This window comes from Haliotis rufescens, unplaced genomic scaffold, assembly GCF_023055435.1.
Source record: "Haliotis rufescens isolate VD_foot unplaced genomic scaffold, xgHalRufe1.0.p SCAF_7, whole genome shotgun sequence".
NCBI lineage: Eukaryota > Metazoa > Mollusca > Gastropoda > Lepetellida > Haliotidae > Haliotis > Haliotis rufescens.
Window position 1 is genome coordinate 31,122,726 of NW_025964361.1, and position 22,017 is coordinate 31,144,742.

The 22,017-nt window shown below is 40.4% G+C and overlaps 1 protein-coding gene across 2 annotated transcripts; it reads left to right on the plus strand.

The window, feature by feature from the left end:
* Positions 1 to 389: 389 nt before the first annotated feature.
* LOC124148151 lies at positions 390 to 21,636 on the plus strand. Of its 2 annotated transcripts, none has more exons than XM_046519118.2 (7): positions 390 to 649; positions 7,222 to 7,287; positions 8,767 to 8,848; positions 9,976 to 10,066; positions 13,147 to 13,274; positions 15,286 to 15,444; positions 19,611 to 21,636. In XM_046519118.2, the coding sequence occupies exons 3-7, from the start codon at positions 8,782 to 8,784 to the stop codon at positions 19,916 to 19,918; spliced, it is 753 nt and encodes a 250-aa protein (XP_046375074.1). In that variant the 5' UTR covers positions 390 to 649; positions 7,222 to 7,287; positions 8,767 to 8,781; the 3' UTR covers positions 19,919 to 21,636. The 2 variants fall into 2 exon arrangements, with proteins under 2 accessions (XP_046375074.1, XP_046375073.1); XM_046519117.2 differs by having other exon boundaries at positions 391 to 649; positions 8,665 to 8,848; positions 19,611 to 21,635.
* Positions 21,637 to 22,017: the final 381 nt, after the last annotated feature.

A 22,017-nucleotide genomic window follows, 5' to 3' on the forward strand; every position in this document is an offset into this window, starting at 1 on the left:
TTATAAAATTATTATATTGTTGATGATGACGATAAAGACGACGACGATGATGATGATTTCAGTTTTTTTATAATTATAAGTAACCGACTGACGACGTAAAAAAGACACACGTACAGTATAACATCCCACTCACCCTATAAGAATCGAAGTTTTCGCCACTAAAATCTCTCCCGAATCATATGATATAATGAATATAATCACATCACCAAACTAACAAACTGTAGGACCAGAGGGGTACTAACATGCCAATAACCAGATTTTGTTCTCGCCACAATTCCATTGCTACGAAAGGCTGCTATTACTGGTTCCCGTGCACGTCGATATGGGAAATTAACAGTAAAACCTGCCTCCTTGTTTAGCGTTAATACTCGCATAGTCTCGCTTCCGTTGTCAGGAGTCTACAGAAGTAACGCTTTCACTCAACTGTTGCCAAGGACCCAATAACACATGTTGGATCTCGAAAATCGATTCTTTGACACGGTCACGCCATCGTTAATAGCTTTTATTGACAGAAAACATGAGACTGACTTTTTGCTCCGGACAGTGGTAAGTTTGGGACGTTATGTCATGTGGGTGTGCAGCCCCACCAGCCAGTTGGGGATTGCATCCATAGCACACCATACACTGGAATAAGACAGCCTACATCTCGGTTGGTAATATAAATGTTGTCATTAAGCTTCGTGGCTTTAAGCGTCTTGTGCTCCGTCTGTTGTTAATGACTGTTATATAGTAGCTGAAGTTACGTGCTGTTATATTGCTTTATAGTAACTTGCGATGTTGATTCATCTGTTGTGGTTTTGGTTATGCCATCTGTCGTAGAGTTGATTTGTGTTGTATTTTATTTGATTGTTTAAGTGGAACAGCAATGCCATTCAGACACCCGAGCGGGATGGCTATAGGATTCAGCCTTAGAGCCGATCATTTTATTTTGGGTGTGTAAGGGCAGAATGGATGTTGCATATGTAAAACAAAAGTAATTCGTTCATAAATTCGGGCTTCGTTTGTTTCCTGGAGAATTTTTCCTTGGCCCGGATCCTACTTTCACAGAAAATAATTTCACTGAAGACTTGACTCAAAAGGTATTCTGAGTATTCAAAAGGGCTGTTTGGCCGCGACATTTAAAACAGCCCCCAGCTTTGTTGGTAAACGAATATATTTCCTAAACGTTTTTCTTTACTTATAACTAACAAAACCTCTGCACTTGTACACAGCAGACGCTATTCAAAATTAACATATCGTTTTTATTTTCAACAAAGTATAAGTGCGCTGTGTCGCTGGATTTCTAGTCACTTGATTACTTGATTATCTGGCTTGTTTACAAGCCGCCGTCGCATGACAGGAGTACTGGCAACAAAAACTGTTACTTTCTCATGCAAATTGTGTGAGTGGCAGGTCTCCGGTAGGACAGGACATGCTAACCCTTTACGCCAACACCTGGTGTCATAACTGATTGTCAGTGATCAATTTATTTAATTTTAACCGCTATTTCTTCTTTTGTGCCCAATGGAATATGTTTCGGGTGATAATCGAGACAGGTTTCTCTCTGGCGTTGACGTTTTATATTCTCTAGCAATATTCGCACAAGTTTGCCGCGATGTTTACTGTTGAAACTCTTGTAAAGAATGTTATACTCACAATTGACGCGATCAAGATAACAACAAACGTTTCAGCAGTATCTTTATCTTAAATATTTAGAGTTCATACAATGGGGGTGTGGGGTGTGAGGGGTGTCGAAGCAGTAAAATCTTGTATTTCTGTGGACGTCTAAGCCGCATAATCAAATGTTGACACAAATTACAAAATATGAATTGTATCGATATTTTCCACTACAGACCAAATAGGCATTGTTAATTGTCTTGATTAGGCGGCTTACTGAATCGGGGGGTCAGACGCGGTGATTGCTGATTGAATGTCGTCGTTTCCCAATGGCGTGGATCAACGATGTTCATGAAACCAATCACTGGATCACTGGCGATGTTAAACAAAAAGGCATAAAAGCAAACAAAGAAACACACATGTACAGATCCATACATATCTGAGGATGTTAAAGAGGGGACTTCGATCGGGCAAATTGCCATTGCTGTCAAGTTTGAAGTATGTATTTCCAGCAGTTAATGCCCTAGTTCACACTTCATTACACAGAGACAAACTGTCCAATTACAACGTCTAAATCTATAATGGAAATCTTCAACGTGGTGTGGAGCTCCTATTCCTATAAACAAATGCTTTTTTTCTATTTCATCTCAAGCTGTATCTTTTTAACTATAGCAACTAACACGTGTATATCTATTATTCTATTCATTAACCATCTGTGTTAGATTACAACTCAATTGCCGGGCAAAAGAAAGTATACACTTGAATAAAGGATTTGGCATACAAACTGGATACAAACGTTATCAAAATGTAACAAGGCTGAAAACAGTCGCCGAAACGCTGCAAGCTTAAGGTACAAAACACAACTATGACACCGAGTGAAATACACCACAATCGAATAACCATTTCTTGTTTGTGTCATATAGCCACCATCAACCATGGGTGTATACGTCAGTTTATGACATATATAAGGCACGAATGGGAAAACCTATGACCGTTGTGAATGTTCAGACATTCGATTCGATATCTGCTTATCAAGGGAAACAGCGGGTTTGATTAGTCACGAACTCAGTCCATGAAAGTCAATATCAGAGTTAAGTGTCTGGGACCCGTTTCAGGAAGCAGTCTTAGCTCTCCGACTTCCTTAAGTCTGTCATATCGTCAACTATGAGAGTCACGACAGTCGTAGCGCTACGATCGCTTTGTGAAAGAGGGCCCTGTCCTCTTTCGAAATGAAACTGTAAATGTTAATTTGATGCTGTTGTGTCTAGTGCTATATAAATCATCATATATCTAAAGATGGCATTACAGTCCGTGAGATTACATCTCGTGGTAGACTAATCACCAAGATTCATGTCCACAAACTCGGTCAAAACTGTAATTTGGTGATTTTCCCCTTTTCCCCCCATACAATCACACAAACTATTCGAATCGAGATCAACCTTTAAGTTCCTATAAAGCAAGTTTGCCACCACTTTGCGTAATAAAAATAGCATTGTGTTACCAGTTAATAACAAGAGAGCTTGACAGGCACGCACGACTAGGTGCAGCCAATGTGCATGCAGATGTCTATTAGTGAACAGCCATTAACAGTAACACAGCACCGGCTCCGTGTGCGATCAATAGCTCAATAGTTCTTTGACAGAAGTAATTATACCAAACAGATCGTTTAGCCAACTTTCTTGCTATTCTGTGGCGTAAGTACGCATTAGAACGTATATGGGAGCTATTAGTGGGATTAATTAGATTGTATATTCATGTTTTGATTGTTCCGCGTGAAATAGAGCTTGTGCGAAGTTGGGGGTCTATTGCCTGGATGTTTTATGTGGGTAACTGTAATGGTGTATCTTTTCAAATGTACTGTTAATCCATAATAGCCTTGTGGATTACAGGACATGGTACAGACTCATGAGAGTTGACACGCAGAGCAGACATAGTAATGTAGAGATTGGACAATGTACAGCAAGAAATGTACAGATAGAGAAATGTACAGATAGATTGATAGATATATAGATGTACAGATTTGGTAATGTACAGATTGGGTAATGTACAGAAAGTAATGTACAGATAGAGTAATGTATAGATAGAGTAATGTATAGATAGAGTAATGTATAGATAGAGAAATGTATAGATAGAGTAATATACAGAAGGAGTAATGTACAGAAGGAGTAATGTACAGAACGGGCAATGTACAGAAGGAATAATGTGCAGAAGGAGTAATGTATAGATAGAGTAATGTATAGATAGAGTAATGTATAGATAGAGTAATGTACAGAAGGAGTAATGTACAGAAAGGGCAATGTACAGAAGGAATAATGTGCAGAAGGAGTAATGTATAGATAGAGTAATGTATAGATAGAGTAATGTACAGATAGAGTAATGTATAGATAGAGTAATGTACAGATAGAGTAATGTATAGATAGAGTAATGTATAGATAGAGTAATGTATAGATAGAGTAATGTATAGATAGAGTAATATACAGAAGGAGTAATGTATCGAAGGAGTAATGTAAAGAACGGGCAATGTACAGAAGGAATAATGTGCAGAAGGGGTAATGTATAGATAGAGTAATGTACAGAAGGAGTAATGTACAGAACGGGCAATGTACAGAAGGAATAATGTGCAGAAGGAGTAATGTATAGATAGAGTAATGTATAGATAGAGTAATGTACAGAAGGAGTAATGTACAGAAGGAGTAAAGTGCAGAAGGAATAATGTGCAGAAGGGGTAATGTATAGATATAGTAATGTATAGATAGAGTAATGTATAGATAGAGTAATGTACAGAAAGAGTAATGTACAGATAGAGTAATGTATAGAAAGAGTAATGTATAGATAGAGTAATGTACAGAAGGAGTAATGTACAAAAGGAGTAATGTACAGAACGGGCAATGTACAGAAGGAATAATGTGCAGAAGGAGTAATGTATAGATAGAGTAATGTACAGAAGGATTAATGTACAGATAGAGTAATGTACAGAACGGGCAATGTACAGAAGGAATAATGTGAAGAAGGAGTAATGTATAGATAGAGTAATGTATAGATAGAGTAATGTACAGAAGGATTAATGTACAGATAGAGTAATGTACAGAAAGAGTAATGTGCAGAAGGAATAATGTGCAGAAGGGGTAATGTATAGATAGAGTAATGTATAAATAGAGTAATGTACAGAAGGAGTAATGTACAGAACGGGCAATGTACAGAAGGAATAATGTGCAGAAGGAGTAATGTATAGATAGAGTAATGTATAGATAGAGTAATGTACAGATAGAGTAATGTACAGAAGGAGTAATGTGCAGAAGGAATAATGTGCAGAAGGGGTAATGTATAGATATAGTAATGTATAGATAGAGTAATGTATAGATAGAGTAATGTACAGAAAGAGTAATGTACAGATAGAGTAATGTATAGAAAGAGTAATGTATAGATAGAGTAATGTATAGATAGAGTAATGTATAGATAGAGAAATATACAGAAGGAGTAATGTACAAAAGGAGTAATGTACAGAACGGGCAATGTACAGAACGGGCAATGTACAGAAGGAATAATGTGCAAAGGAGTAATGTATAGATAGAGTAATGTACAGAAGGATTAATGTACAGATAGAGTAATGTACAGAAGGAGTAATGTGCAGAAGGAATAATGTGCAGAAGGGGTCATGTATAGATAGAGTAATGTATAGATAGAGTAATGTACAGAAGGAGTAATGTACAGAAGGAGTAATGTACAGAAAGGGCAATGTACAGAAGGAATAATGTGCAGAAGGAGTAATGTATAGATAGAGTAATGTACAGAAAGATTAATGTACAGAAGGAGTAATGTATAGAACGGGCAATGTACAGAAGGAATAATGTGCAGAAGGAATAATGTATAGATAGAGTAATGTACAGAATGAGTAATGTACAGATAGAGTTATGTACAGAAGGAGTAATGTACAGAAGGAATAATGTGCAGAAGGATTAATGTACAGAAGGAATAATGTGCAGAAGGAGCAATGTACAGATAGAGTAATGTACAGATAGGGTAATATACAGAAAGAGTAATGTACAGAAGGAGTAATGTACAGATAAAGTAATGTACAGATAGAGTAATGCACAGGAGTGGTGTACTGATAGAGTAATGTATAGATAGAGTAATGTACAGAAGGAGTAATGTACAGATAGAGTAATGTACAGAAGGAGTAATGTACAGAAGGAATAATGTGCAGAAGGAGTAATGTACAGATAGAGTAATGTACAGATAGAGTAATGTACAGATAGGGTAATGTACAGAAAGAGTAATTTACAGGAGTAATGTACAGATAGAGTAATGTACAGATAGAGTTATGCACAAGAGTGATGTACAGATAGAGTAATGTACATATAGAGTAATGCACAGATAGAGTAATGTACAAAAAGGGTAATGTGCAGAAAGAGTAATGTACAGATAGAGTAATGAACAGAAGGAGCAATGTATAGAACGGGCAATGTACAGAAGGGATAATGTGCAGAAGGAGTAATGTACAGATAGAGTAATGTACAGAAGGAATAATGTGCAGAAGGAGTAATGTATAGAAGGAATAATGTGCAGAAGGAGTTATTTACAGATCGAGTAATGTACAGATAGAGTAATGAACAGAAAGAGTGATTTCCAGGTAGAATAATGTACAGATAGAATAATCCACAGGAGTAATGTACATTTAGAGTAATGTACAGATAGAGTAATGTACAGATAAATAATGTACAGATAGAGTAATGAACAGAAGGAGCAATGTATAGAACGGGCAATATACAGAAGGAATAATGTGCAGAAAGAGTAAAGTACAGATAGAGTAATGTACAGAAGGAATAATGTGCAGAAGGAGTAATGTGCAGAAGGAGTAATGTGCAGAAGGAGTAATGTACAGATAGAGTAATGTACAGATAGAGTAATGAACAGAAAGAGTGATTTTCAGATGGAATTATGTACAGATAGAGTAATGCACAGGAGTAATGTACATTTAGAGTAATGTACAGATAGAGTAATATACAGATAGAGTAATGTACAGATAGAGTAATGTACAGATAAATAATGTACAGATAGAGTAATGCACAGGAGTAATGTACATATAGAGTAATATGCAGATAGAGTAATGTACAGATAGAGTAATGTACAGATAGAGTAAGGTACAGGAGTAATGTACATATAGAGTAATATGCAGATAGAGTAATGTACAGGTAGAGTAATGTAAAGATAGAGTAATGTACAGATAGAATAATGTACAGAAAGAGTGATGTACAGACAGAGTAATGTACAGAACGAGTAATGTACAGAACGAGTAATGTACAGATAGAGTAATGTACAGAAAGAGTAATGTACAGATAGAGTAATGTAGAGATAAGATAATGTCCAGAAAGAATAATGACAAGGACCTAACATTTAATATTATAAGGGGTGCGGGGGGTGCGGTCAGAGGGTCTGAAATGTTTGTGAGAGACAAGATGATATATTCGGTCTCTGTGATTGGTAGTAAAGCATTGTACAAATAATATATTTCTATATTGTGCCATAAACATGTGCATAAATGTCGTTTGTGCACTAGATATGTCAAAAAGTGGCATTTACTTTTTAGTATATTGCCTATAATGTGTCTTTTGTCACTTCCAACAGGCTCTCCCTTCATCTGGATGACACGGTGCTACTTTGGATGGCGAGAAAACAATACTCCACCATAAGGTAATTTAGTTCTTTCAAATTGTCACAAACAAAACAAATACAAATTGCAAAGGTGTTGTGAACGGGTCGTTTTGGTGACATTCTTGGATTATTTAGTGTGGGCATCCTCTTCAACTAAATGGGGAAATTTCAATTTCTGGTTAAGGTCCAGACGGGGTACATTCATATAAATTACCAAGATTACCGTTGTCATATGATATTGTGGGGTCCTTAATCGTTGATCTGACATTTAGCTACTCAGAGAGCGTTGCCGTCGGTCAGCTATGATCAATGCCTGTGACAGATCGGGGCCGGGGACAAAACGGGGATTACAGATCGATACAGATCAATACTCGATCATTAACATGGAATGCGGAACCATTTTATTTCTGACGGTTAGCTCCGTTTCATATGTTCAGATTTAATGATAAAACGCTTGACTTGGGCCGTTAATCAAAACATATAGGACCAGATCGAGTTTGGTGAGCCACGGATATCATATATCGTTTTCAATTCACACATTATTGTAATGATTTGATAGTTCGATGTAATTGGGTATGGTGTCCTTCATCATCTGTTGTGTCTGATTTTGTTCCTATGCTGTGTAATATTTTATAACAGAATTATTGATTTTACCTCCATAGGAAAGTCATAATAGATTAACCATTTAGGACTAATTAGAGGAAGAAGGTTTCTTTCTTTCTTTAGAGCCGCTTGGCTGTACTTGCTGTATCTGCCTTAACGGGTTTCCGGAGTAGTTTCTTTTATATAATTATTCGTTTCCATTGTTTTAATTATGTTCTTTTCTTGTGACAGTCACCAACATGTGTACATGTTAAATGCACTGGCGGTGTTGACAACCTATCATACAAATCACATATCTCATTTACAAATGAATGCATGTCACAAGATGTAAGAGTTACAAAGGAGATCTTTTATGTATGCCAGTAGCAAATACTTCAAACAATCCAGTGCGTTAAAAGGTCTGATTGTTTGTTGTTTAACGCCACACTCAGCAATATTCTAGCTATATTGGGGCGGTCTGTAAAAAATCGAGTCTGGGCCAGACAATCCAGTGATTGACATCATGAGCATCGATCTACGCATCAACCAAGTCATCGAGTCTGACCATCTGGTCCAGTTAGTCGCCTCTTACGACAAGCATAGTCACATTTTACGGCAAGCATGGGTTGCTGAAGACCTATTCTACCCCTACAATGTGTCAGTAGCACCTGTCACTCACACAATTTTCAGCAAAAGGTAAGTGTTCGTTTGTTGCCTAACCCCACAGTCTACACTATTCCTGTCATCCAGTGACATGAAAAGCGCGATGGGTGCCGCCGGTAGACTAAGAGCAGTCGTTGAAATATTCTAATGGGGTTTATTACTTTATTCCAGTGGCTTGCAAACACGAAGAAACGCCCCTACAGCTTTGACGACATTGTTTGCACACAGACACAATCCTCAGACGACTGTTACCAACAGTGATTGTCTCCTCAGGGTCAACATGAAGAGATGACATTGCAGCTATGGGTTTTCCTCACGGTCTCCCTTGCCACACTGACGTACCATATTAACAAAGGCAAGTGTCAAGCGGGTGCTGGAAAGGATGAGGTAGTATGAGAGCCTTTTTTGTCCATTGGAAATGTCAGATTTTAAAGTTGAAATATTTGAGTCAATCATGTTGAAATTGCTGACAACTAGCACTTTTCCTTTCTTGCACTTACAAGTTTTGGAGTTCTGAAACGATTAAATATGTATTATAAGGATTGCTAAATGAGAGAAAAGGGCCGATATTGCTTCATCTGAGCATCCAAGTGTGAGTAAGTAAGTTTTGATCCCGTGTAATGTACGTGTCCCATGTGAAGCCGAAGTAAGTTTAGATGCTGTGTAATGTACGTGCCCTACGTGAAGCCGAAGTAAGTTTTGATCCCGTGTAATGTACGTGCCCTACGTGAAGCCGAAGTAAGTTTAGATCCTGTGTAATGTACGTGCCCTACGTGAAGCCGTAGTATGTTTAGATGCTGTGCAATGTACGTGACCTTCGTAAAGCCGTTGTAAGTTTAGATCCTGTGTAATGTACGTGTGCTACGTGAAGCCATACTAGTAAGTTTAGTTACTGTGTAATGCACGTGACTACGTGAAGCTGTAGTAAAATCCGATCCTGTGTAATGTATGTATCTAACGTGAAGCTGTAGTAAGTTTAGTTCCTGTGTAATGTGCGTGTCCTGGAAGAAGCCATAGTTAGTTTAGATAGTATTACTGTGTAATGTACGTGCCCTACGTGAAGCCGTAGTATGTTTAGATGCTGTGCAATGTACGTGACCTTCGTAAAGCCGTTGTAAGTTTAGATCCTATGTAATGTACGTGTGCTACGTGAAGCCATACTAGTAAGTTTAGTTACTGTGTAATGCACGTGTCTACGTGAAGCTGTAGTAAAATCCGATCCTGTGTAATGTGCGTGTCCTGGAAGAAGCCATAGTAAGTTTAGATAGTATTACTGTGTAATGTACGTTTCCTACGTGAAGCCTAGTACGTTTAGATCCTATGTAATGTACGTGTGCTACGTGAAGCCGCAGTACGTTTAGATCCTATTTAATGTACGTGTGCTACGTGAAGCTTCAGTACGTTTAGATCCTATGTAATGTACGTGTCTACGTGAAGCCGTAGTACGTTTAGATCCTGTGTAATGTATGTGTTCACTTTCAGTGAAGTGTTGTCTAAACGAAGCGGAAAGTCTCACAGCTCAGCTCTACAAACAAGGCATTGTGTACCCCGATATGGATTCCCTAAGAAACGGGTAGGTAATAACACTCTCTGGCTGACACAATGAACTACATAGTTTCTGAAACCCCAATTGAAAGAAATGTGAATGTGTAATATTAAAAGAAAATATATCGCAGATGATGAATACATGATAATAAAATTATAAAAAACAGAATTGCTACAACCATTTCGAGATAAACAAAAAATAGTGAACACTTAGTATCAGCAGTGTAGATATTCCTAGACCACTTACAGTCTAGATATTACCAGGGCACCAGCAGTCTAGGCATCACCGGGTCACCTGCAGTGCAGGCATCACCAAGACAACTGTAGTCTAGACAACGCCAGACTACATGCAGTCTAGACATCACTAAGACAACTGCAATCTAGACATCACTAGGCAACCAGCAGTCTAGGCAACACCAGGCCAACTGTAGTCTAGTCATCACTAGGCCACCTGCAGTCTAGACATCACTAGGCCACCAGCAATCTAGACATCACTAGGCCACCAGCAGTCTAGACATCACTAGGCCACCTGCAGTCTAGACATCACTAGCCACCAGCAATCTAGACACACTAGGCCACCAGCAGTCTAGACATCACTAGTCAACCTGCAGTCTACACATCGCTTGGCCACCTGCAGTCTAGACATCACTAAGACAACTGCGATCTAGACATCACTAGGCAACCAGCAGTCTAGGCAACACCAGGCCAACTGTAGTCTGGACAACACCAGGCTACATGCAGTCTAGACATCACCAAGACAACTGCAATCTAGACATCACTAGGCCACCAGCAGTCTAGACATCACTAGGCCACCAGCAATCTAGACATCACTAAGACAACTGCAATCTAGACATCACTAGGCCACCAGCAGTCTAGACATCACTAGTCAACCTGCAGTCTACACATCGCTTGGCCACCTGCAGTCTAGACATCACTAAGACAACTGCAATCTAGACATCACTAGGCAACCAGCAGTCTAGGCAACACCAGGCCAACTGTAGTCTGGACAACACCAGGCTACATGCAGTCTAGACATCACCAAGACAACTGCAATCTAGACATCACTAGGCCACCAGCAGTCTAGACATCACTAGGCCACTAGCAATCTAGACATCACTAAGACAACTGCAATCTAGACATCACTAGGCCACCAGCAGTCTAGACATCACTAGTCAACCTGCAGTCTACACATCGCTTGGCCACCTGCAGTCTAGACATCACTAAGACAACTGCAATCTAGACATCACCGGCCACCTGCAGTCTATACATCACCTACCACCTGCAGTCTAGACATCACTAGGCCACCAGCAGTCTAGACATCACCAAGACAACTGCAATCTAGACATCCTCAGGCCACCTGCAGTCTACACATCGCCTGGCCACCTGCAGTCTAGACATCACTAAGACAACTGCAATCTAGACATCACTAGGCCACCAGCAGTCTAGACATCACTAGGCCACCAGCAATCTATACATCACTAGGCCACCAGCAGTCTAGACATCACTATTCAACCTGCAGTCTACACATTGCTTGGCCATTTGCAGTCTAGACATCACTAAGGCAACTGCAATCTAGACATCACTAGGCCACCAGCAGTCTAGACATCACTAGTCAACCTGCAGTCTACACATTGCTTGGCCACCTGCAGTCTAGACATCACTAAGACAACTGCAATCTAGACATCACCGGCCACCTGCAGTCTAGACATCACCTACCACCTGCAATCCAGACATCACTAGGCCACCAGCAGTCTAGACATCACCGGCCACCTGCAGTCTAGACATCACTAGGCCACCTGCAGTCTAGACATCACTAGGCCACCAGCAATCTAGACATCACTAGGCCACCTGCAATCTAGACATCACTAGGCCACCTGCAATCTAGACATCACTAGGCAACCAGCAGTCTAGACATCACTGGCCACCTGCAGTCTAGACATCACTAGGCCACCTGCAGTCTAGACATCACCAAGACAACTGCAATCTAGACATCACTAGGCCACCAGCAGTCTAGACATCACTAGGCCACCAGCAATCTAGACATCACTAAGACAACTGCAATCTAGACATCACTAGGCCACCAGCAGTCTAGACATCACTAGTCAACCTGCAATCTACACATCGCTTGGCCACCTGCAGTCTAGACATCACTAAGACAACTGCAATCTAGACATCACTAGGCAACCAGCAGTCTAGGCAACACCAGGCCAACTGTAGTCTGGACAACACCAGGCTACATGCAGTCTAGACATCACCAAGACAACTGCAATCTAGACATCACTAGGCCACCAGCAGTCTAGACATCACTAGGCCACCAGCAATCTAGACATCACTAAGACAACTGCAATCTAGACATCACTAGGCCACCAGCAGTCTAGACATCACTAGTCAACCTGCAGTCTACACATTGCTTGGCCACCTGCAGTCTAGACATCACTAAGACAACTGCAATCTAGTCATCACCGGCCACCTGCAGTCTAGACATCACCTACCACCTGCAATCTAGACATCACTAGGCCACCAGCAGTCTAGACATCACCGGCCACCTGCAGTCTAGACATCACTAGGCCGACAGCAATCTAGACATCACTAGGCCACCTGCAGTCTAGACATCACCTACCACCTGCAATCTAGACATCACTAGGCCACCAGCAGTCTAGACATCACCGGCCACCTGCAATCTAGACATCACTAGGCCACCTGCAGTCTAGACATCACTAGGCCACCAGCAATCTAGACATCACTAGGCCACCAGCAGTCTAGACATCACTAGGCAACAAGCAGTCTAGACATCACTAGGCCACCTGCAGTCTAGACATCACTAGGCCATCAGCAATATAGACATCACTAGACCACCTGCAGTCTAGACATCACCGGCCACCTGCAGTCTAGACATCACGAGTCAACCAGCAGAATGAACATCATTAGGCCCTGTTTAGAACTATATAACCCGTCCTTGTTTTATAAATAGTATTGTGTACATAATAATTGACAAAAGAAATCATCTGTCAACAGCATAGCTATAATCACATTTGGGGTAGTTGAAGTATACATATGTAAATCGATTATGTACTAGATATATGCGTTTCAACTGAAATCATCCTTCAGTGCTCCGCAGAGGTGTTCCTGGGTGATATCCTCGCAGAGAGCCAATGACGTCATCCGGTTCCACATCACTGATTGGTTCGGCCCCGCCTCCCACAGTTGTACTAGGGATTACATGGTTGTTAAAGATGGTACGGAGAGCTATTTGTGTCATCGTTTTTCACGATTTAAAATATTGCTTTGTGACCATTGTTTTACATAAGGAAGGAGCTTTTGCTGGGGTTGTGTTGAAAGGACATTAGAGTGGTCCAACCATCCACCAAATAAAATCCTCAGGCACCAACCATATAATTTACGGTGTGTAGGGTTTGGTGGATGTGTGTGTGTGTGGGGGGGGGGGGGGGGGCTGTGTGTTTAAGGCAGAAAAAAATTCAGTCAGCGCTTCAACACATACGCTTATATATGAGAGACGGGGCTTTGTGGCGTTGGACAGGAAATGGACAAACGAACAAGCAAACCTATTCTAGCAATTTTAAGAACATGTTGTTTTTTCCTTTCCATATAATGTTTAGTCCCTGCGATGCATTACAATGTGGTACAAACTGTGTTCTATGCATGGAGAGTAGGGAGTTCACTTGAACGGTATACAGACCCCTTTAGAACGTCAAGACAAAGAGTTTAGTTTCCGTACGTATTGAATAAAACTAACTGTCTGGTATGTTTATGCCCATGTTGAGTGAGTGAGTGAGTATGGATTTACGCCGCTTTTAGCAATATTCCAGCAATATCACGACGGGGGACACCAGAAATGAGCTTCACACATTGTACCCATGTTGGGAATCGAACCCAGGTCTTCGGCGTGACGAGCGAACGCTTTAACCACTAGGCTACCCGACCATGTTGAAGATATATAAATGCCACACAAGGCTTGTGGACAGACGTGAACGCAGAACGACCTTTTCGTATATATAATTCCCCCGTCCTCGGTAATGTTCACAGCCCACGTCTTGCCACCCGCAATATATCAACAGATTATGTCAGGAGATATTTGTGTAGAACTGCAAACTGAACAGCACACTGGCCAACGATTATTATGATCAATAAATGTCTAGCATAAGAGTGCTGTTAAATGATTACAGCATCTCCATTTGTTTGACCAATGATCCAAGTTATTGTTGTCCAGCCCAGTGTGGACCTTATATTACACTTGCACAAAGTAATTGTGTTGACATACAGGTAACGGCCTGCTTCTGTTCATGCCTCGGAGCAGTATAAGTGTGCGTTGGGGATACCTTACCTCACACTGAAGGTCGCACTTCATTAAACGTAAGAGTTGTCAAGAAAGAAGGACGTTCCGCGAAGAGGGAAATTCCCAATTGCGTAGATCTACAACATGCTGTGTTAACCCGAGACAGACAATAAGTGCTTGTTGTGATAGCTGGAGAAGCATATGTGAATAAGGAAGCGAGTTTTTTAACATAGGTGTATAAAGCATAGGATCAAGGATCAAATAATAGGATTTGCCAAGGAATCTGCTCGTAAGTATTGTTTGCATAAACCTGACGTTGGTTGTTTACTTGGAGTTTCGGGTAGGAGGGGACTTGAACGATCATCTGAATGAAGGGATTACAAAGTTAATCAAAGAGATTGGTCCATATTCAGACCAGCGTATCGACGGTTTCTGAATCGCAATATTCATGGTTTTCATATCAATCTGTCATCGTCAGCATTAAATATATCTATGGCAAAGCATGCCGCCATTTTGGGATGAAAATAGAAAATAAAACTTACGACAGGTATGGAGCTTTCTTAAAATTTATGACATTCTTAATATATATTTACGAGGTCTACGACAGTTTTGAAAACAGGCTACGACAGTGTACGATTTCCTTTCGATAGCTTTAATCTTAGCCCTAAGGTCGTTTAAAAAATCGAGAGCCTGAAAAATAAGCTGTAGATACTATGACCCACAGAATGCGATGTAATCAGCCAGGATATAGTAACATGTAAAAGAAATTAATTCCAAAAGATAACAAACATAGTATTTATTATTTGTTTCTTGATTATTATTTTTTTGCCATTGATAAACGTATAGAAACATTATTGTTTGTATTGTTAATTCTTAAATTTGATTGTTAGAAAACAAAATGAGAAAACTGAAGTTAACATTAAACAATGGTATGATCCCATCTGCCCCCACAGGTCCTAGCCCCCTGAGCCCCAGTCTGAGGGTGGTGTGCGGGGACACACATTTCAAGGGAAACGTCACCTCGACTTTCGGGGCCATCTATATCCAGTTCCACGTGCAGGTGGACGATGCCAGCAGAGGATTTGCACTGGAGTACTGGAGTGTCGACAACAGTAGGTAACATTGGGCTTGTTCTTCGTCCACACATTGCAGAGCGTGTAATATGTCGTGTCGGTAAAACGTTACTTTAAAGCAGTGACGGAATAATATAAACGACACACATCTCCTTTTGGCTAATCATCCCTGCATGATCGGGGCCCAGTGCAGTAGATTTACACACCTGTAACAAGGGCGGATCCAGCATTTTAAAAAGGGAGGGGTCAAAAATACCAAAATATCAAACCTCTATCAGTTTGTGTGTGTTTTGTTTTTGTTGTTTTGTTTTATTTGTGTGGTTTTTGTTGTTGTTTTTGTTGTTGTTGTTGTTTTATTTATTTATTTTTTTATTTTTTTTTGGGGGGGGGAGGTAGTGTCATTTGGTTTTCATTGGGGTTCCCCCCTGAGGATCGTCAGTTAGTCGCATCCAGACCAGCACTGGACCCTACATCTCGCGCTCACCGACTGCCATGGAGTCAATCCCCGACACGAATGGCAGGGCCTTCCTCTGTCCCTTTGTAAATAAAAGAAACAAAACCATTTCCATTATCACCAGAAATCTCAGAAAAGCGGACTCCGCTGTACGATTCCGAACGTTTCATAACCATGAGAGTCGTTAACTAAAACCCATGGCATACACCCTTCACCCAGGACCCTACACCCTATAGTTACACCCTACACACAAGACCCTAAATTCCCGGAGGGGGCGCGTTGGGGGTGTGTGGGTAAGGGAGGGTGTGTTGGGGCCAGGAAAGCGATAGGAACCCACATTGCGGTCCATACTTTCAGTCCGACCGCTGTCAGTTAGCGGGTAGCCAAGCTATTAAGAAAGGCCTTGACTTAATTGCCTCTACTGTCAGTCAGTTCCAATGGCAATATAGAGCCAAAAGAATATTAGTGAGTGAGTGAGTTGGGTTTAACGCCGCTTTTAACAAAATTCCAGTTATATTGCGGCGTGACAGCTTAATGTGGGAGGAAAGCCCGAAGTGATGCAGGTCTCAGACGTTTACCACTTCGGTGAAACCCACGAGCACGGGTATGGTGCTGACAAACCTAGAAACATAATCGGGGTGAACCGGGATTCGAACCCACAATCATAGGTTTCTGGCGTGCCCAAGGGACGCAACTCTGCACAGCGAATCGCGGCGCCTTTGACGACTGGGCCACCCGTGCCCCCTCAAAAGAATATTAAGATAGTTTACACAATCTTGGAATAGGAGATCATGTGAATAAATAAATAAGTGGCTACAATTGCGCATAGATGTCAGTTACAGAAGCGATATGTGTTGCACGAATTCATGAACATGTATTATGAAGATAGAAAGTCAATCAGCGTCATGTGCTTGAGTACTTATATACTGAGGAAAACAAATAAGGGAACACATGAAAATACAAGTGCTCCTTTATTGTTTTCCAGGTTTTGTTCACAAGCTATGGATGTCACTGTGGGTAAAAATCTGGGAATAAATAAAGGGACACTGCAATGAAATGGTGTTCCCTTATTTGTTTCCCTCAGTATATTAAGGAGTGTAGCTGCTGGCGGCATGTTGATTGCAAGTGACCGACATAATCCGCTTACCCAGACTTCCCTGCGGTTTGTACAGTATCCGCCGCTGACAATGTGGGGAAATGTTCACGTCAATCACTGTGAATAATAGTGGAGCCACAATACGGCTCACTGCCTCTTTATGCGCTAGTCAGACAGCGGATATTACAATGTATTGATATTTCACGAACGAAAACGCTGTAGTGAAAAATGACTGATATATAATTAATTCATGCTTATTGCGGCTAATAATTTTTGGGGCTTTCTCTGTCAATAGATTTTTCGTTTGCACTTTAAATGCGAATTATGATAAACAACAGATAATATCAAGGGGATAAGCGTACGTTGGAGCGTTATTATTTATGAATATATAAGTGGCGATAAATAAAGAGGTTATGTTTCATAATTTACATTTTACTTTCAATTTTGAATCCAAGCTCCAACATTCCGTTTAACCGTTAGATTTCATTTTTTTCTTCCAAATCCTTTTATCACGCTGAGTAATTATGTTTTTTAATTACGTCTATCTTCATCCATTCCTACTTGATTCACAGAAAAAAATCCATTCATAGAAATATTAGTTAATGGTTCTTATTGTCCAAGAGTCTGTCATGTTTCTTGAGCATATTATTTTCAGCATTCTGGCATTTTTTTTATCGCCAAACATCTACACGTAATCATTTTTATGTCTATAATTTCTTCACTTACGTGTTAATGCCACATTGTGTCATAGTAGTACTCATTCATTCAAATGATGTCATAATAAAATTTTCATTTTGTATAATGCGCTAAAACTCTTGCTATGGTTGAGCGTCAGATCTAATAAAAAAAACGGATACATGTGAAATTGACGTATTTTTATTTCCAACCTGGCTCTATGGATGAAAATGGGCGCTACAATTTTCTGAGATCGGATATTTTTAACATGGACGTATGATTGTCGTAGCTCCCATTATGTAACTTAGACGTACGATTGCCGCAGCTCCCATATTATAACATAGACGTATGATTGCCGTAGTTCCCATTATGTAACACATACATACGATTGTCTTAGATCCAATAGTTAAAAATGGGCGTACGATGGTTGTAGATCCTATAGTTTGACATAGACATACCATTGTCGTAGCTCCCATAGTTTAACATGGACGTACGATTGACTTAGAGCTCTCTCACAGCTGAAACTATACGTACGATTGTCGTAGTTCTCACAGTAAACCTTTCGTCACTGAATTTCAGTGATCCATTCATATAATTTTCACCGCCATTTTGCCTTTTACGCCCAGTGGAATCTGTGTCTGGGTAATCGAGATTTTTCACTCGCGTTGACGTTTTATATCAACATGAGTGAGTGAATATGGTTTTACGCCGCTTAACAATATTCCAGCAATATCACGGCGGGGGACACCAGAAATGGGCTTCACACGTACCCATGTCGGGAATCGAACCCAGGTCTTCGGCGTGACGAGCGAACGCTTTAACCACAAGGCTACCCGACCGCCCCTATATTAACATGACAGCACGATTGTCGTAGTTCATATAGTTTAATAAAGACGTACTAGGATCGTTTTGTAGAAACGACATAAACTGTTCCAGAAAAATCTCAAATATCAGATTAGCAAAAGCACGCTATAGCCCAAGCTAGATAACGTCAATACACGTATTAATGACCAATGTTCCAAGTAAAACGTTAACTGTGTAGGAGGTAAAATGGCCAAATTGCCTCATTCGTTGACGTGGACCATCAATCGTGACATCCTTGTGGTTGATACGCAGATTTCCACCACGCTCCGCACAGCGGTGTATTGTTACCTATTTAAAACATAACGAATGTGTCAAGCGCTGCTGTGAAGCTTTTCGCTTCGTTGCTGACTTTATTGTTTTATAATATGCATACTTGTCGAGATATGCGCTAATATCCTGAAGCGTTAAAGATATCTGTGGGTGTTTTCAACAACTGAAATAGAATTTTCTTTTACAAATATATAATCTTGCAACTGTTAGTCGAGGGGGACAGGAGGAAGGAATGATAACGTCATACCATGACAACGTGGACCAACCCTCAAATACAATGTAGACCCTATTCTTCCTCATTCAACTCACAGTGTCATGTCCCTTAGTTGTGCCAGGATCTTATGATCGTGGTTCCGACTCAGTGTTTTGCCCTTATGATTTATTGTTTGTCGAAATAGCACACGGTCCGGTCTCGTAGGTGGTGAACGTTTAAGACCTCTGTATTATCGGGCTTTTCCTCACAGCAAGCAGACATATCGCGATAAAACTGAAATAGCCTTCAAAGTCGCTTTGACCCGTGAAGACCCGGATAACGAACAGATCTTCAGCAACCCATGCCTGTCGTAAGAGGCGACTATGCTTGTCGGGATCAGGTGGTCAGGCTCGCTGACTGGGTTGATGCACGTCATCGTATCCCAATTGCGTAGATCGGTGCTCATGATGTCAATCACTGGATGATTTAATGATCCAGGCCGATTATTTCCAGATCGCTATCAAATAGCTGGAATATTGCTAAGTGTGGCGTTAAACAACAAACAAACATCAATGAGGTTTTCAATCCAACTTACGCCTTCACGTTATCACGCCCAGTGTTTGATAAAGGCTTTCTTTTCACTCTATCCACAGGCCCCATCATGAACAAGCCCCCTGTATATGGCACAGCCAACTACATCCTAATATTCGTCAGTGTGGCCGTCACGGCGACGTTCCTTGGGGGACTGACGTACCTGTTCTACCGGGAGAAGTCCAGGGAAAGAGCGGTCAAAGCCGGCAAAATGAAACAGATGTTACAACGGAGGAGGCAGGGTATCAGCGGTATATCGGGGCTAGAAGATTCCGGTGTGGAACAGGGAGATGATTTCGAAACAAGCAAAACGGATGTGACGTCATTTGTGGAAACACCGTCCCCAGCCTCGAGTAATTGGAAAGTGTGAAAACTGTGTTTGCATTGAATACACTATGTTTGCTAAATCAGCATTAAACAAACAAGAAGTCAGAAACATTAGAAAGTGTCTGACGCAGTGCCTTCTGCGGGTACATGGATTTCAAATACTATCGGCAAACGACTTTCGCCTTACGTGATAATTATTTGTCCGAAAACATTGATGAATGGAAACAAACAAATATTTTGTCGAAGGATATGTATGTGTGGGTTGTCAAACTTTGTCGACTATTCCACTAGGGTTAATTATACTACTAAAAAAAGCAAGCTTTGTCGACAGCACCATATCCGTGCCCGAGGGTTGCGCGGCAAGGTGAAAAACGTCTCAGATTGAGCTCCAACACCATGCTGACACGCATGAAGTAACTGATATACTGTTCAAATCAGCCTTAAGAAAAACCAATCAACGTGGTCGTGCATGCTTTAACTGAATGACAAGGCGCGTACTTTAGTTACACTGACACAATGACCGATGGGAGTGAAGAACGAAATGTAACAGCAGTCTGTACTTATATGGTTAAAATGGAAAAAATGTGCTTTGTTCATGGCGTGTTCGCATTCCTCACAAGTGTACATGGAGAACGACGTTTCAAATTTATGTGTATTTTGAAGACAGGAATACGTCTTCCTCTGATGAAAAATATTATATTATTTTATTTCGTTTTATTTTAGTCCTTTTTTTCTGCAAAGCCTTAATTCATTTTGATCCCATCCATGTTGTGCAATCCATGTTTGCAAGGCAAGCTTTGTTGTAAGACGCTTGAAGTTTCCTACCAAACAGGGACAGGGGGCAATTTAGAAAACAAATAATAGGGTGACGTACTGGCACATAAATCGTATTGCAATATATCGCAATAGGGAGAGCCGTGTTGCGATACATAATGGGGCCCCAATAATATACATCTGTGCTGTTCTTATTGTACTTTCATTCAATAATCCAGACTTCAGATTGCGAGATGGGTAGTATGGATAAACGAGACTACCTATAATGTCATAAATATCGAATGTTCATGTAAACATCGTGGAGCATGTGCTGTTTACATGGTTTAGGTAGGAACCCAGTCGATCCAAATGCCTCAAGAAAGTAGATATTATTTACATAATTATATGCTAATTCTTCTGTGACTAGTGGAAAATATCAATACGCAAAGTTTGTATTGCAATACGTGTATTTCTGAAGGCCTAGCAAATAACTAAATTGGTGTTGGCTGTATTTTCTTAATTGACGAATTAAATTTGAAATTCATACAAAGAAATATTTATCAAGTTTTTTCTTTCTCCAGTATGGAATGTGATTGTCTTATCCGGAGAAATGGTTTACAGTTTGTTTGAAAAACAAATCCAGACGAGAATGTTCCATACTATCTTGTAATTAAGTTTGATTTGCCATCTCTTCAATTCTTTGTGATGAAGCCATTACCTTACTTCAGAGAGTTTATATAATGCCTCTAGTTCTCATGGCTGAATATTGAATTTATTATCTTCTATTTAAAACATCGGAGGTCACATGGCGTCAACGTGGGTTTTTTTACGGAAATACAATCCATGTTGCTTAAGTGCATCAACGAAACATTACTAAAGGAACAGAAGCTAACCTTTATTCAGCGAGTATGGATGATGTGTTGAACCACCTGATTTGTCCCCAAACCTACATACTATCCAACACTTGGATTTATTAAATGACTATACAATATGACTCGATTATATTTGTCAAGTTGTGTTTGTTGTTCTTCGCGGCAGTCATCAAATGTCCAGCATTCTTTCAGCTATATGACGGCGGTCTGTAAATAATCGAGTCTGAACCAGACAATCCAGCGACTGATATCATGAGCATTGATCCACGCAATTGGGATACGATGACATGCATCAACCAAGTCAGCGAGCCTGACCACCCTATCAAGTTAGTCGCCTCTTGCGACAAGCATAGTCGCCTTTTACAGTAAGCGTGGATTGCTGAAGACCTATTCTACCCCGGATCTGACCTCCAGTAATGTCAACTAAAGTTATGATCAAAACTCAAAGATCGACAGAAATTGCACATTTTATTACAAAATCCATATATACAAAGTTGACACAAATAACTGCTACCCC

Excerpts from the sequence above, each read along its gene's own strand:
- LOC124148151 (XM_046519118.2), top strand. The coding sequence starts at position 8,782 with ATGACATTGCAGCTATGGGTTTTCCTCACGGTCTCCCTTGCCACACTG. Across the intron at positions 8,849-9,975 it reads GACGTACCATATTAACAAAG|TGAAGTGTTGTCTAAACGAA; the intron begins GCAAGTGTCAAG and ends GTTCACTTTCAG. Across the intron at positions 15,445-19,610 it reads GTACTGGAGTGTCGACAACA|GCCCCATCATGAACAAGCCC; the intron begins GTAGGTAACATT and ends CTCTATCCACAG.